Source organism: Cornus florida, unplaced genomic scaffold (genome assembly GCF_030987335.1).
Source record: "Cornus florida cultivar Cherokee Brave unplaced genomic scaffold, ASM3098733v1 CherokeeBrave_3.0.0_Hap2_Chr10, whole genome shotgun sequence".
Lineage (NCBI taxonomy): Eukaryota > Viridiplantae > Streptophyta > Magnoliopsida > Cornales > Cornaceae > Cornus > Cornus florida.
Genome location: NW_026775580.1, coordinates 91,771,626 through 91,788,253, shown reverse-complemented (window position 1 = coordinate 91,788,253; position 16,628 = coordinate 91,771,626). Strand labels below are relative to the sequence as shown.

At 36.1% G+C, this 16,628-nt stretch overlaps 1 protein-coding gene across 3 annotated transcripts; it reads left to right on the top strand.

The window, feature by feature from the left end:
• The first annotated feature begins 6,537 nt into the window (after positions 1–6,537).
• Positions 6,538–16,128, top strand: LOC132280197 (uncharacterized). 3 transcript variants are annotated; one of them, XM_059782366.1, is made up of 11 exons: positions 6,561–6,663; positions 8,381–8,575; positions 8,669–8,746; positions 9,113–9,558; positions 9,711–9,789; positions 9,911–10,327; positions 12,347–12,444; positions 12,586–12,623; positions 12,726–12,808; positions 15,252–15,509; positions 15,778–16,128. In XM_059782366.1, the coding sequence occupies exons 3-10, from the start codon at positions 8,738–8,740 to the stop codon at positions 15,495–15,497; spliced, it is 1,416 nt and encodes a 471-aa protein (XP_059638349.1). In that variant the 5' UTR covers positions 6,561–6,663; positions 8,381–8,575; positions 8,669–8,737; the 3' UTR covers positions 15,498–15,509; positions 15,778–16,128. The 3 variants fall into 3 exon arrangements, with proteins under 3 accessions (XP_059638350.1, XP_059638348.1, XP_059638349.1); XM_059782367.1 differs by lacking the exon at positions 8,381–8,575 and having other exon boundaries at positions 6,538–6,663; positions 12,729–12,808; XM_059782365.1 differs by lacking the exon at positions 8,381–8,575 and having other exon boundaries at positions 6,538–6,663.
• Positions 16,129–16,628: the final 500 nt, after the last annotated feature.

Here is a 16,628-nt window from a genome sequence, read left to right as displayed (position 1 = left end):
AACAATGGCATAAAATATCATGGTGCCTAATTTATTAACTATTAAGGGATGAAACCAGTATATGAACGGGAGGCACGTGCCCCCCCCCCCCTCCTGGATTTTTTCTTTCCCTTATTATATATATATATATATATATGTTGTAAAAATGCCCCCCTGAAATTTCTCCTTCATTTATATACTATATATGTTTCCTTAAATGTTTTTTTTAAAATTGTTTCATTATATTATATATATATGTAATTTATTAATTTATCTCATCCCAAAAATATCAATCTCTATATACATCCATCTATGTCTCTTTATGTATATATACTCCATAAATACTAATTTATATGTATTTAGTGTATAATGTGCCCTCTGTCCCTGTAGCTATCTCAATGATTCTGTCATATATAAGCCATATCTAACAATGAGTCTAGCTTATTAGTTATCTCAATGATCACATCACATACATCCATTAATCTCATCTACAAGGTATAATTTAGATATACAATGAATAATACAACCATAAATAATGTTTATAGATCACAAGGATATCAACACATATAATTAAACCATAAATTAGATTATGAAATTAATTGCACAATTAATGTATTAGCACAAAATAATTTGGAACTTATTACTTAATTTAACCATTTATTAATACTAATTACGTGTAACAATATATAGCGCGTATTTTTCACTGAAGTGGTAAAAATTGACCAACCACTACTGTATTGTACAAAAAAAAGTTATAACAAATATCTAAATAACACATTACACGTTATATAACTATCTAGAATTATTCACCCAACACCTAACCAACACAACATTATCCAAATTGGTTATAACAATTGCGATAATATATATAACTAACACGTTATTTAATGCATGATGTAGTTTAACCAATACATAACCAATGCAACGTTTTCCAAAAGGCGAATATCCACTTAAAGTGGTAAAACAATTTGGACACAATTAAATATGGATTCAGGGTTCCTTGTTTTACAGGATTCCGAAGTTGTATGTTTGGAGATTTAAACATTTATCGATTTTATGGATGGTTGAAGATTATTATCATGTATTATAATTTCTTTTTGCTTTTAAATTTTTTTTTTTTTTTTTTTTTTATCATTTTGTACTCCGTGCTTGCTTATTATCTATTGCCTCTGATATCACTCGATTTTTTTGTGTAAGCCTGATCAACTTATGTGTGAAAATTGGGGGTATCATAATTAAGGTGAGTAAGAATCTTTGCGTTGTTGAACAATATTGTGTGTGTGTCTATATATATATATATATATGATAAATTACACTGACCTCCCCTGATGTTTGAACAAATTACAATTATGAAGAATATTTCAGCGTTTATTACTTTAGTCTCCCTTAAACTCGTTCACGGGTGGCCAAAAAGTGTGAAAGTCAGTAATGCCCTTATATTATAATATCGGACGAATTACATTGACCTCCTCGAAATTTACCATAATTACACGAATCTCCCCTACCATTTTTGAAATTACTTGAGCATCCCCTAAAAACTAAACCTTGTAACACACACCACCCTTGCAACAAATATTTTTTTTTCTTTCTTTTCTATAATTTCAACTTCATAAGTCACCTCATTACAGACAACACCCATTATTTATGATTAATTATAACATTGTGTTGTTAGGTGGCAATATGGTGTTGGAGCAGGTATACTTGAATTTTAAGAGGTGATTTACATAGGTATATGGATGTATGTATAGATTAGGAGTGAGATAGAATTCAAAATGTTTGAAAGCAAATTGAATTTTCGTCATGGACTAGTGGTGATTGTTAAAAAGGGAGGCCCATGTCACAAGATTTGTTTTTAGGGGGTTAGAGTAATTTTTAAAATTTAAGGAAGGTTCGGTAATTATGACAAACTTTAAGAAAAATTAATATAATTTTTATTTTATAGAAGAAAAGGAAAAAATTATTTTTTTATAAAATCTAGTATCGAAAACAAAACAATATAAGTGTCTTTGAGCACAATATGAGGGAGTGGTAAAAGGAATAAATGCCAAATGGTCTTTCCAGAACCCAAGGGAAGTCTGTGTAATTTGCCCATATGTATATATATACTAGTGTAATCCACGTGCGATGCACGTGATAAAATAAACATTTTATATTATAAATGAATTTTAGATAAATTTTTTTAAAAATAATAAAAAAATTAATTTGGATAATTCACAATATGTATATGTATCTGTATATTAACTCTATGAATCACAAGTAAATATTAACTTCATAAATCTAGAGAAAATATGTTAAGTAATAAATAAAAAACTAGAAGAAAAAAAAAGAGTTGGAAAGAAAGAAAGAAACAAACACCTCAAAATATACCATTTATATTCTTGGTTGCTCTTAGCTCAAGATTAAGCATATATTCATTTGATTGGATTGGATGCAGATGATTTCCAAATCAAAAGAAGACATTTTGAGATAGAAGTACACACTTTCTCAATTATAATTTATAGCAAGAAATGACATTTAACAAAAATATATTTAAATGATGAGAAAATATATGTATGCAATCATATGTGGAAAAGAGCTGGTATAACAAGTTCATTATACTTTAGAACTAGAATAAAGAGATAAAAATTAAAAGTTTGACCTCAAAATTCCCACAAAATAGAAAAAATCTACAATGAAACAAACAAAAAACAAGCAAAAATATTGAATTTGAAAACAAGAAATTTAGAATTATAATTACCTGATAAACTAAAGATGTTAAAAGGAAAGAAGCGATCGTGATAGAAAGAAAGTTGATTAGAACAAAGATTGAAGAATAAATTGCAAGTCTTGAGTTTCAAGTTAAAACATATAAACTCCATTTTTCTGGTTTTCCTTTGCATGTTTAATATACTTATTTCAATGATATTCAAATGGCTATTTATAACTTTATTAAGTGCGTATTCCAAAAGCTTAAACTCAACTAATGAAATTATAACATATTTATAATTCATTAAAATTTTATTTTTGTATTTAAAAATAAAATAAAATAGTGTATATATATATATATGCACACACACGATATGGTAATAGATTAATAGGAACCAATATCTCATTGTTTCTCCATAAAAAAAAAAGGGGTTAATTACAATGACACCCCCTAAGATTTGCCTTAATTACAGCCATATACAAGTTAACCTCTTTTTGAACAATGAGACCCCTTCAGATTTCATAAACTTAACAAAGACACTCCTGCCAGGTCTGACACAAGTTAAAATGACGTTATTACCCTTTAGCTTTTGAATTACCCTAATTTTTTAATTAAAATAAGAAAATGTATCAAAAGGCTATTTTAGGACAAAAATACCCTCATCTTCCCTATCTCTCTCCACCCACAATCCAAAATCAATATCCAATCAGTCCCTTTACAACTTCCATTGAATTTGAATTTATCTTCATTGATTCAAGGCTCATCATTTCAGATACTAAATTCACCGGAACTGTCCTTGCCGAGCTCGGTGACTTACATTCACTCACTCTAAACAATTCATCCATATCAAACGATTAGTTAATAAAGTCTAAACTCTATCATTTCAACGAGAAACCCATATACTTCTGCAACTCTCTCTCTCTCGGGCTCCAGCAACGGTGACGATGCCCTGGCAACATTGAGTAGCAGTGGTGTTGGCATGATGGTGAAGCGATTTTGACGTCGACCAGATCTTGTTTGGCGACTAGCAGCGACGTGTGGTGATGCAATTCCAACGTAGACAAGGCGACGAGATCCTGGCGACACAGAACAGACATGGTGGTGAGAATCCTATGATGGCGATGATCAAGGAAGATTCTCCCATTCTCTTTTTTTGCATTTTCTTGCTTTAGATCCTTATGCTAAATGCTCTCCACACATAAATTATACCTCTATGATCACATGTTTATCTCAATAAACCCACTTCAGCTTTCACCTCTCTAGAACCCCAACCATTACCTCCATTATAAACACAAGATTCGCATAACAAGTAACAATTGAATCCAAAATTACCGAAACGGGCTTATCGCTTTCAATCATTCACTCAATAACTTAATTTGTATTTGTAAATAAATACAAATTGTAGAGTAAAATCACAAGAATTAAGGGATACCCATTTAGAGACGAGACCAATCGAAGAAACCCATGAGGCATTTGGGGTCACACACCTAGTTTTGGTGAAGAACGTATCAAACCAAACTTGGGTTTAACTTGCTGGCAGGTTTGTTAATTCTACGAAGAATTCCTAATTGTCGTACTTGAGAATTCCCCTACTGCGACTTCCTTCTCATTGGAGTTCTATGAGCTAGCTGTGGAATGATTTTGCAAAAACATGCCTTGATCTTGAGAAAATGCATCCAACGAGATGACATGAGAGGTTCATCGAGAGCTCGAGGAGACCACCTATGCGGGCAATCGGGATGATCGTTTTCATCAGATCAACGACCATGATCTCTTCAACACCAAAGCCATGATCACCTTGGCCAAGACGTCAAGATCATCGCTGCCAATTTGATCGTCGACGATGGTCGGTGGTGCTGGTCGTCGTTGTAAGTCAGTCGGATTTCGAGAGGGTTTGTCATGATCTAAGGGTAAGGGTATAAAGAGATTTTGTCGGTTGAAAATAAGGCTAGGGTTACATAAGAGAGGTGAGATCTGCAAGGGTTAAGAGAGTGATGACAAAGGAGTTGAAAGGTTAGAGAGAGAAACGATAGAGAGAGTTGTGGTGGTTGGGTTTTCTAAGATGGGCATTTTAGTTATTTTACGATTCTAATATTTTCTCATCATATATTAATTAAATATTGAAGGGCAATGTAGACATTTCGCTGCCAAAATTTGATATAAAACTAAGAAGGGGTGTTATATATGGCTGTAATTAAGGTAAATCTCGGGGGGTGTCATTGTAATTAACCCAAAAAAAAAAAAAAAAAAAAAAAAGGGTAAAGTACATTGACACCCCCTCAGGTTTGAGGAAAGGACAAGCAGAGGAAAGTTAGCCTGTTTTTGGACAATGACACCCCTTCAAGTTTGAAAAATGGACAAAGAGACCCTGAAGATGGTGAATTGACCTTATTACCCTTTCAAATAAAATTAACATTTTAATTGACTTAAATACCCTTTGATTGAACCCAAACCCAAACCCAAACCCGAACCCGCCTTATACAGTTCACCAGAGGAGAGAGAAGGGAGATCAGATGGATGGTGGTTGTGGCTGCGGTTGTAGTGGTGGGTGTAGAGAGAGGGGGAAGAGAGGGGAGGCCTTAGTTGAAGAGATGAGGTGAAAAGGAGAGAGAGAGAGGAAGAAGATAGGAGAGAGATTGTGGTGATGGCTGCGACAGTGGGGGTGGCGGCGGCGATGACTGCGACAGTGGCGGCGAAACCCAGAAGCATCGGCGAAAGAAATTGCCGACGAAACCCAGAAGCATCTGTATGTGTATATACACACACTGCATATACTGCCACTGCCACTGCCATCAACATCACCCCTCCGCCGTCGCCAACATCACACCTCAAACTCCGCCACCGCCGTCACATCATCACACCTCAGCCGTCGGGGTTCACCCTTCACGCTCATCATCATCACACCTTCACGCGCTCCTTCTTCAGCGATGTTTTTTCGAAGCTCACCATCTGTCACTGGGGTTCACCACCTCCTTCATGAAACCCTTGTAAGTTACAGACGAGGTTGTGGTGTTCACCATCTGCCGCCGGTGCTCACCACCTCAATTTCTCGGCCTTAGAAACCGACCGAAGCCACATTTGCTAACCCTTGCTCCAGCTTCACCTCCTACCAACAACGGCCACATCTACAAGCTTTCTCTCACATACAGAGCTCACAGCAACCCTTATCGGCGGCGAAACCACCGATTTCATCCTCAACTGTCCACATCATCCAGATCTAAAGATGACGGAACCAATTGTAGAGTCAAGCCAAACGCCCCTCCTTCAGCAATCACTCCATACTCAAAGCTTCGCTCTACACTCAAACATCAACTCTCTGCCGCCGTCAAGAATCAAAGACGCCGGCGTAGGGAATATGTCTCTGTCAATCCTTGATCTGTTCGCTTCACGCCAGAAACTTGCGGCGGCGGCTGAGGAGTTATTTGAGGGGTTCTTGGAGGATGAAGGTGTCGGTGAAAGGAGTAACCAACATGTGAATGAAGGAGATGGTGAACCACTCGTCGACCGGTGGTTAGAAGGTGTGGAAGTGGTGTCATGGCCGGGTCTGGGTTTGATAGGTTTACAATATACATATAGATATATAAATATAAATATACATATAGATATATATATATATATATATATATGTATGTATTGGTGTAATAAATGTATAAGGGTAAAAGAGTCATTTAAAAATTTTGATATTTTATAATTTAAATTAATAAAATATTAAAGGGCAATCTTGACTTTTTACAAAATTTAAGGAGCGGTTTGAATCAAGTTTTTGACCAGGGGATGTGATTGTCCAAAAATAGACTAACTTGTATCTACTTGTCTTTGTGCCAAACCTCGTGGGGGTGTTTGTGTACTTTACCAAAAAAAAAAAAAAATATCTCATCGCTTCATAGTACAGCCGTTCTAGAGATTACCAAAAACCCTCACTCTCTCATCCCTCACGGCCTGCCACCGAAGCCGGCGTCGTCAACCTCACCGACCACCCACTGGTTTTACGGCCTACGGTCAGTTCTCTCTCTTTTTCTTTTTTTCTTCAAAGTTAAAGATCCATTGCTGTTCGTGGTATACCCAAAGTACAACTTAGTGAACTTGCTGCGTGTGGTATACATAAAGTAAAACTTAGTGAACTTACTCTGTGGGTGGACAGTGGCTGTCTATATATTATATGTCTAATGTGCGTATAGATTTACACCATTTTATTACTTGAAAAATGGGTAAATCTTTATTTTACATTACAGATGGTGATATTTGTGTTTGATTATGATTTAAGGGTTCAATTCGAACAGAATATACATCCGATCTTATGAAAAATCTTTATCTTTTACACAGATCTAATGATTCTGATCTCATAAAATTACTCTAACAGAACACATATAATTTTTTATTTTTACAGTAGTTCATTTATCATTTAAGCTCACAGAACGCATACTTGATCATTCATTTTGATTATATGTTAGTGTCTCAGTAAATTGATGATCATTCATTTTGATTATATGTTAGTGTATCAGTAAATTGAAACTTAAATGGGGCGGGGCAGTGAAACTTAAATGGGACGGTGAGGGGGGTTTTGCTAAACAGTTTTTGGTGGGGAGACTTAAACCGGAGGGGGAAGGTACTCATGCCCCCTTTGCCATCCCTATGTACGTTGTAATTAATCAAGAAGAAGAAAGGTAGTAGTAAGAGCACTCTCTCTATTAGTTTCACTTGGTAATAACCAACTAATTACCCATCAAATATCGAAATTTCAGTGAGGTCACTTAGCTTTCCATAGTAAATATAGCTAGGGGTGCAAATTGGGTGGGCCCAATTCGGACAAACTCGAGCCTAGTTCCAAAGTTTTTGGGCGGGCTGTTTAACTTGCAATTTGGTTCGAGCTTGGTTTGAAAAGTAACAACCCCATTTCATTTTGATTGGAGCTCGAGTTACTGTGTGGATCAATTCGAAACCTAACCTGAGGCGGTCCTGAACTATATTTAAACCCGACTTATCAACCCCAACAATGAATCAGATATATACTGTAAAGCTGACCTCCCCGCCTTGAAGGGGACGATTTCTCCTCCAAATTTTTTTGTTGGAAAAAATAACCTCATTAGAGCATGTCAGCTCATAAAAGGTGGCTATTTATGTTATTTCAAAACTTACATCCCCAGCTTCTATTTCACGTGCCTCTCCCCCAAGAGCGATCGACCTTGTGCACCAGGTGGGTTTCTTTGCTCCCACTACACCACAACCACCAGATCGAACCTAGTCCCCCACACCCATATTGGTGTCCCCTTTGGTCTCTGATATCTCTTCGTTGGGCAGTATTCTTTATTTTTTTCCCAAAATTATATGATTGTTGTGCTGAAATTTTATGAGCACCACTGCCACTAGATCGAAACTAGTCCGCCACACCCATATCGGCGTTCCTTTGGTCTCTGATATCTCTTCGTTGGCCTATATTTGTTTCAAATTTTTTTCCGAAATTGTATGATTATTGTGCAGAAGTTTTATGCCCTTGACTACATTGGAACAATTTGCATTTCATCTCTGTTGGAAATATTTGTGCTTTTGGATTCAGATATTCTCTACCTAGTTTGATTTGGTATAGATCTGATTCTAGCAAATACATAGCGTCGGCTTATGTAGCCTTAACAGGCGCGAGTAATAGGGATTAAGTTTGTCTTGTTTCATATGTTTTGTTTTGTTTTGTTTTTTTTTTTTTTTTCCTTCGCAAACTAGGTGGAGTGGGGATTTGAACTCGGGCGTACCTGCTCGAGGAGCTGGGTGCTCTATCAACTAGGCCAGTAATGCCCTCTTGTTTCGTATGCGAGCTTTTATGTTTTTTATACACAAGTGCATAAACCATTTTGTGTATCCGATGAATGTTGGGATTCCATTCTCAAGTAGTTATTTTGCACTATAAACTAAATTGAAGTACGGTATATAATTATTTGATTGCCTCCCCATTGTGATTTAGTTGTTTATTTGAAAAACTTTCAATCAATTATGTTTTTTTTCCTTCTGAAGGTTATTCTTATATTGGAGCGCCTTTTAAGGAGGTCAGAATTCAGAGCAGATACTGTAATTGGGGCAAGGATGTCTGAGGTGTCTACTTAAACTTGAATACATTCACATTCCCTTTTCATGCACTTGGATCCTCACCTATAATATCCTTTGCTGTGCTGATGGTTTTTCAACATATTACATCTGCTTTTCAACTGTGATTTTTCAACTTATTACATCTGTTTCTCAACGCAATAAAAATAAGTAGATGTAAATATGTTGAAAACAGGTGTAATTGTGTTGAAAAACCCTATGGCACCACTACAGCAAGGGAGATTACAGCAGAAGATCGGGGCTCCCTTTTTCGTACTTATATTACTGTTCGTGCATTTATTTTAATGATATGCGCTATTATCTTATTGTGGTCATCTTCACGTGTTGATGTTAGTGTTGTTCAAATAATGACAGGTTGGATATGCTCATCTAAAGGAAGAAATTGGTGATGATGTCATAGCAACATTGGCAGAGATTGTTTGTTATGATGACAAACCTCTATTCCTCTCTTTTATGAAGGAGCTATTTCAAAGAAAAGTACCAAAAACAGAAGAAGTTAGAAAGAAGGAATCATCTGATTATCAAGCTAAATATTGCCCACCAAAAATTTTGCATGGAATTTGTCGGGCTGGCGTAATAGATTGTGCCATCGCTTTTCTCGGAGGGGAGACCGGTTTCATCGCTGATCTCAATATTCCCTTTAACGATGGATTATATCCATTGCATTTAGCAGCTAATGGTTTATCATATGAAATGATTGCGACATTGCTTAGCCATGGAGCTCAGACTGATGTCAGAACCATAGAGGGTAAATTTAGGGGCGACTTGTTTCCTCTCAATGTATCACTTGAAACAGTAAGGTAGAAGACAGATATTATAATATAAAATTATTCTTTCTTATTTCTTTCATGGGGCCTATAATATGAACTTAGATCAAGGTTTAATACATCATTCTTAACTACTTAATTCTTTTCCCTTTTTTTTGATTGGATTTTTAATGTGGCTGATGCAGTTATCATCGATCCTTGATTGATTGGACCCCAAAACAATCTATCTTCAAATTGATCGTTGTTCTTTGTCTGCCTCAAATGGTTTTTTTAGACAAAATTTATGTGTATTACAAATAGTGTTTACTTTCTATACATTTGAATGGGTTGAGAGGTCTGATCTTTTTCTTTTTTTTTTGTTGCTTAATATGGTTAAATATGGCAGAAAGTACCATTAGAAATTAATAGGTTGCTGGCATGGAACACAAAGGAGGTTGATAAAATATTTATTCATTATGCTATGGAGGGAGAACTTATTGAGATGGCTACTCTACTGATGGTTGCTCGAGAAAAGTTAATCCCTTTGAGCATGTCAATACGCAAAAGCATCATTGAAGAGATTGTAGGACTAACTGAAGATGAAATCAAATTGATCGGAAGTCACAAGAATGATAAGTTGGTTGAAGAGATTGTAGGACTAACTCAAGATGAAAGCAAGTTGCTCGGAATTAATAAGATTGGTAAGTTGGTTCGGTCGCTTAACGATATTAAGGCAGCGATGACGCGGGGAATATTGTTGCTCAAAGTGTTTGAGAAGGCTGGTGTTGCTCTTGAAAAATACAGGCAGTTAGTACAGAGTGAAGTAAGTTGTTATGATCCGTGTTTTTTATGGTTTTTGTGCTTGTTTCTTGCGATTTATTGTAATTCTCATATTGTTTGCAACATGCATAGATTTAAACTTTTTTTCTTTTCTTCCAGAAATTGTGTAGAGATTTATCTGGTTATGATATTTATACCTATTAAAAATTACGCTGACCCCCATGTGGTTTGCCTTTGTCACCCAGATAGAACTTGGCAATGTTTTTGAAAGTCACACCTCCCGTTAGCTTTTCCACATAAAAAATGTGTGAAATGTCTAATTTGCCCTAATTTTTTAATGCTTTTTTATTATAAAAAATAGAGAAACCAAAAGACTACTTTGCCCCTAAAACCAAAAGACCCATTTTTAATGCTTTTCTCACATTTTCAGCTTACCCCACCACCGACCATTTCCAACACCACCCACCATCGCCACCCACCACCACCTGCCCCTTCCTTTTCTCTCTCCCCACTCACCACCGCAACCTTCACCCCACTACCACCATTAAAACAAGCTTCGCATCAATCACATACCAACCCGAACCCCAACTCAGTTGAGTCCAACTCGTCCGCCATTGAAGCCTTGCTCGACCTCGAAACCGAGGCAGACAAAAATACCCCTATACACCTCAGTTATGTCTCTCTCTCCTCCACCACCACAATCAGCTGTCACATCCCTCTCTACACATTTCAATTGGGACACTCTCTCCTCCACCCTTCCTCTCTCTCTCACTCTCTCTTTCAATAGTCCACCTCCACCACTCCAACCACCCACCTCCATCACTCCCTTTGCCATACTCCACCACTCTAACCACCCAACCACTACACACCTCTGAAACCCTAGCCTATACCACTATTGACAACTCAATTACTTAGAATCTGTGATGTTGTGGCCTGAGTTTGGTTCTGGGGTCACAACTACGCCCCGTTTAGTACCCTCTTGTAGCCCGATATATAATGGGCGTTTAGGGTTTGGAGTGGGATATAGATAGACATTGAAAATTGTAGAAAATAGAGCGAGAGCGAGAGCGAGAGCTAGGGTTTGGGGGTTGAAACTTGTACCTACCAGATTTTTGCATAGCGAATGCTTTCGCCAGAATTTCATTGTGGATGTAGGCTTTGGCAAGCCACGTCTGCCCGTGCTTTGTGATTGTTGCTTGGTTGTGATTGGTTTATGGTTTTGATGGTGAAGATGGCGTCAATTTTTGGAGAATTTTTGTTTCTTTCGTGTTTTGGTTGTGATTGGTTTAAGGTTTTGATGGTGAAGATGGTGTCATTTTTTAGAGAACTTTTTTTTTTCCTCATAAATGGAGGAAATTTTTATAAATATAAACATTATGGAGAGAACTTTTCGTTTCTAGATAAGGGAAGGCATAGAGAGGTTTTAGAGAAGGTGTTTGGTGGAATGAAATTGATGAAATTGCATGACTTGCCTTCATTGGTTCATTAGTTATTTGTTTTGTCAGTGAAGGGGTTATATGGGGCCATCTTGAATGGTGAAGACTTCAATTGGGGGTGATTGAGGGTGGTCTGGACCTTGATGGTTCGACCATGGAGTAGTGGTTGCAGAGGATTGCAATGCATGTGTTTTAGAGAGAGAAGGAAGAGAAGAAAGAAGAGGTGGTGGCTGTGGGTGGGGGTGGGGGTGGTGGTGGTGGCAGCATTGTGGGTAGGTGGTTGAGATGAAGAGGTTATTTTGGACATTTAAAATTAGTTAGAATGGGTTAATTGGTAATTTAACTATTCAAAGTGTCACTTCACTAGTAAAAGGGCATTCAGGTCATTTTACCATGTGCGAGAGCGTTCATGGAGTGTCTTTGTCTAATGGAGCGAATCTGAGGAGGTGTCACTATGAAAGAATTGGGTGTCAAAGAGGCAAACCACAGGGGTGTTGTGAATGCTAGTTGTTTTTCCTTTTGAATGAAAATGGTCATCTTTCAACTCGTATTACTACCAGTTTCCTCATGTTTTAAGCTTTGACCCAACACTTCCACAAAGTTACTCCCTTAATGTTTTCTTATAGATGCCAAAAGAAAAGGTGGTCAACGACATTAAGGCGCTGCTTGAGAGAGCCGGGTTTGTTATAAACGACAAAGATGTTGATTTAAGTGACATTGACTGGTTTGGCACCTAATTACTTTGTTCAGTTGATCAGTGAAAATTTTGTATCTTCTTATCTCTCTTTCTTTAGGTGATTTGATTGTGAATAAGCTTTAGTATTCTAATGCATGTTTATTTTTTCGTGACATTAAAATGCCATAGTGAAAGTGAAAGTATCAAAGAGGCAACGGAAGAATTAGGTGATTGGTTGATTTCCACTTCAACTGACTCATGCTTCAAAGGAATTTTCCAGAAAAAACCCATTAAACTAGTCTGATTTTGTTATGTTTTGTTTTACACAGAAGAGAGTTTAACATTGAGGTCTTATTCAAAGGATCTCTGGATGCCACCTCCCTCACTGTCTAACAGTTTTTCCAAGGAAAAGGTAAGAGACATAGATAGTAGTTTGTCCTTGCTGATGTTTTTCTCATTAGGAATGGTAAATTCTTGCTTCACATATTTTGAAGTATAAATTTTAATCTTTTGGTGTGCTGTTAAGAATTATATTCATGAATACTTGAGCAACTCATATCTCTCCCATCCGCTTATCATTCCTCCCGACCTAGCAAACACTCATTTTTGGTGTTTCTCATATCCGAGGTTGATGCTACTATATGGTTGGGTTGATTGGAAAAATTCCAAATGTTTTTGCTGCCTCTCTCTACTCTTCTTCTTCCCTCTATTCATCTTATATTGAATTATTCTCTTTCTTCCCGTATGTTCAATTGGGTTTTGGAAGTGTCTTATGTGGCCATTTGCATAGTCCTGACTATTCCAGGCTCTCATTACAATATTATTGAAATCTACTCTTTACTTTCATACTTTTACGTACTTTTCTGCATCCTCTATCATATCCCTTTTTTTTAGTCTATCAAAGCATGAAGCTTTCAAGGCTAGAGGTGCATTTTACATAATCTCAGATTTGGTCTTGTGTCTATTAAGAGCCGTTCCACGATATTCTCCACAATTTTTTATTTATACCCCAAAAAATTGTTCTTAATAATCTGAATCTAGGTAACCTTAGGGTTGCATTACTTCATTAGTGCGGAAAAGTTTTTGTATCTACAATCTAGCAATCGATCACTTCCCAAACCAAACTAATTCTGACCCCTTTCATCTATAAACCATATACATGTTCCTCTACCTTTCAGGGCGATGGTTCTATATGATTTTGTTGATAAAAGAACACCAGAAAATTATTTGTATGTAGCATATTACTAAGTCTACTGAGTCAGCCAACATCATGAGTTCAATATTGATAGGTCTTTTAATGCGTCATCCCACCACTGGAAATCAAACGAAATGCTTGGGTTTTCAGAGGCAAGATCTCCTCGCTGAACCATGTTTTGGACCAAATCTGTTCCTCCATCATAGAGAGGCTCATGGGTGGGTTTTTGAAAGATTCACCCCAATCTTGTCGTGTTTTGCTCATCTGGGGTATCTCCCCCTCCTCCTGCCATCCTCCAAGGAAGCCTCTTGACTTGAGATCGGCTTGAGAATTGTTACTGGGCTTGGGTTTATTTTGGCTTTTTTTGTATCGTATTCCCATTTATAAGTGGTGGTTTCTAATTGGGCCTGGTCTCTCACTTAGAGATCTTATCCGGTGGACTTGTCCACTTTTTTCATTTTATTGTTTTATACAATTTGCTTGAAATTCTGGAAAAAGATATATGTATAACTTCTACAATTAGCAAATTTCTTTGGCTATATATGAGCACCAAAAGTCACGTGTTTTGTTTTCCTTCCAACCTCATTTAATCCAAAGGTTCTATGTGTGATAGCCTGTTGACAACAATTGAATGTCAAACATTAAATTAGTAAGACTCACTTTTAGAGAAATTTTTGTAACCTTGTCTACTTGTAATTCTTGTTTCATTAAATGTATTTTTTTTCTTTTTCTTTTTCTTTTTTGGGATAAAGAAGTAGCAAGTCGGGGATGTTGAGGATGTCTTTCTTCCATTTTTTTATTATTTCAACAATATTACCAATTAAATCCTTACGACAGTGGAATGCCAAACTATCAATGAGTTGGACTCACTTTTAGAGAAATATTGGTACCCTTGTATGTGTACTTGTAATTTTTGTTTCATTAATTTTTTTTTTTCTTGGATAAAGAAGTAACAAAGTGGGAATGTTGATCAACATTAAAAGTGTGCCTAGTATCCAAAAAAGCCCCAGGCTTGTCAAGGCTCAGTTAAGAGTGCTTCGACCTACTAAAGGCCAAGCCCAAGCCCCCAGACTCTCTCATTTTACGTCCTTTATTTAATGACCATTAAATTAAAATGTTTTGTATAATATCACGATCATATTTAATGGATCATATTGTTTGACTTTATGATATATTTGACAAATTCATAGATTTATGGTTGACTTATTACATTAATTGCATTCATTTTGATTCTAAATAAACATGATTGTATATGTTTAATGTCTACTTGATCATAGCTTTTTATTGTTTTACGTTTGTAATCACATCTAATTTACTAAATTTATACGCCTAAGAAATGATTTATGCAACATCAGTTTACCAGATCCTCTTAGCTTGATAGGTCAAAAATCCCATTTTTATAGAATTATTATTTTGATATGATTTTTGCACATCATTGAAATGTTGGAAAGATTTCTTTATTTTGATATTGACTAGTATGTGTTGCATAGTTCAATAATTTTTATTAAATTAATCTTTAATATGCTTCTTTATCATACATGCGCCTTTTATCAGTCTCTTGCCTTGTATTGTGCCTTGCGCTTGGGCTCCAGGAGACCTTTGGCGCTTTAGTGTATACCTTGAGCCTTAACAAGTATGCTTTTTGTGTATTTTTGAACAGAGTTCGGTCATATATAAAACTTTTAGAACATTCATCGAATATGGGCCCCTTGTTTTTACACCTTCGTCACGGTCATACGTTACATTCCCGCTCATGGATAAAAAGACAAATCGTGTTGCTATAAGTGTTAACTTTTCGAGAACCCCTAGACCCCCAGCAATGATAGTATCTGCGGCATATCTTCTATCAAGAAATCAGTTTGCCTCCTTGGCATTAGCAATCAAGAAGAGGTTAACTTGCATATGATTGGCAAATAAGGTACTGATTGCTTTTCCTGCATTTTGAATTTTTGTCTATTCATTTCAAATTTATTCCTTGAGTTTCATTTGTTGATCAATATTGTATGATCGACAACTCAACTTTGGCATATCCTCTTGCCCTATCTTCAGCTTTTACAAATAATTACCTCTACAATATGTTTTGATTTTGATTTGATTAGTGTGCATGTGGAATTTTTGGTGATTGAATTATTATCTGTTTGGATTGGATCTTTATGGATAATGAAAATTATATTGTCTTACTGTAGTCAATGGACTCATGATTGCACTGCGGTTGACTTGGCCACTTTTTGAATTGTAAATGGAAGCTGTTATAAGAGCACTAAAGGCCGTGCATTTTCTTAAGAAGCAAAGCTGGGAGGCTTATGCAAGTGACAAATAAAATACAGAAGATCTTCTACTCATGATGCCTTGTTTTATAGTTGTTATTTTATTATTTATTTGAGTTCTAATCTCTCAACTTTGGCTGAGAGCCTGAGAGGAAAGCCTTCGTAAGTTAGTCTTGTAACTCTATGTTTTCAATTTTTAAATTTGTTTGATGTTCATACTAACTGAATAAAATATTTAAACAATTTTAAATGCATGTTCCAGTTTGTTAATTTCATGTACTTAACCATAGACTACAATTGATTGTATTTGGGGTCTAGCATAAAGGTTACTTATATATAATCATGAATTAGTAATTTTCATTGGACTATTTGAGAAAAAAATAATAAATTATGACATTTTATGCCTAAGTAAGGATGAATGATTGAAATTTATGTATTTTTCGTCAATTAATTATTTATGATTTATGAAGATGTAATTTCCATTTGAATTTGAACTCCTACAGAATATCCAAATTCAAGCCCAAACCAAATTTAAAGGTAAACCAAAAGTCTTCCACAACACTATGAAGAAAAAAAAAATACAAAAAATTGTTATTTATGCTATGCGAAGAACGCAGCAAAGGGCAATCTTATTCAAGTCAAATAATTACATTGATCAAGTGTTGATCATCATCTTTGCAGGGATATGCTGGTCCTTCTTTTAGGAATCGATTGAATGCTCTGTTTTTCTTACCTTCAGCGTGAGGAAGTTGTTTGGAGCACGAGTCCGA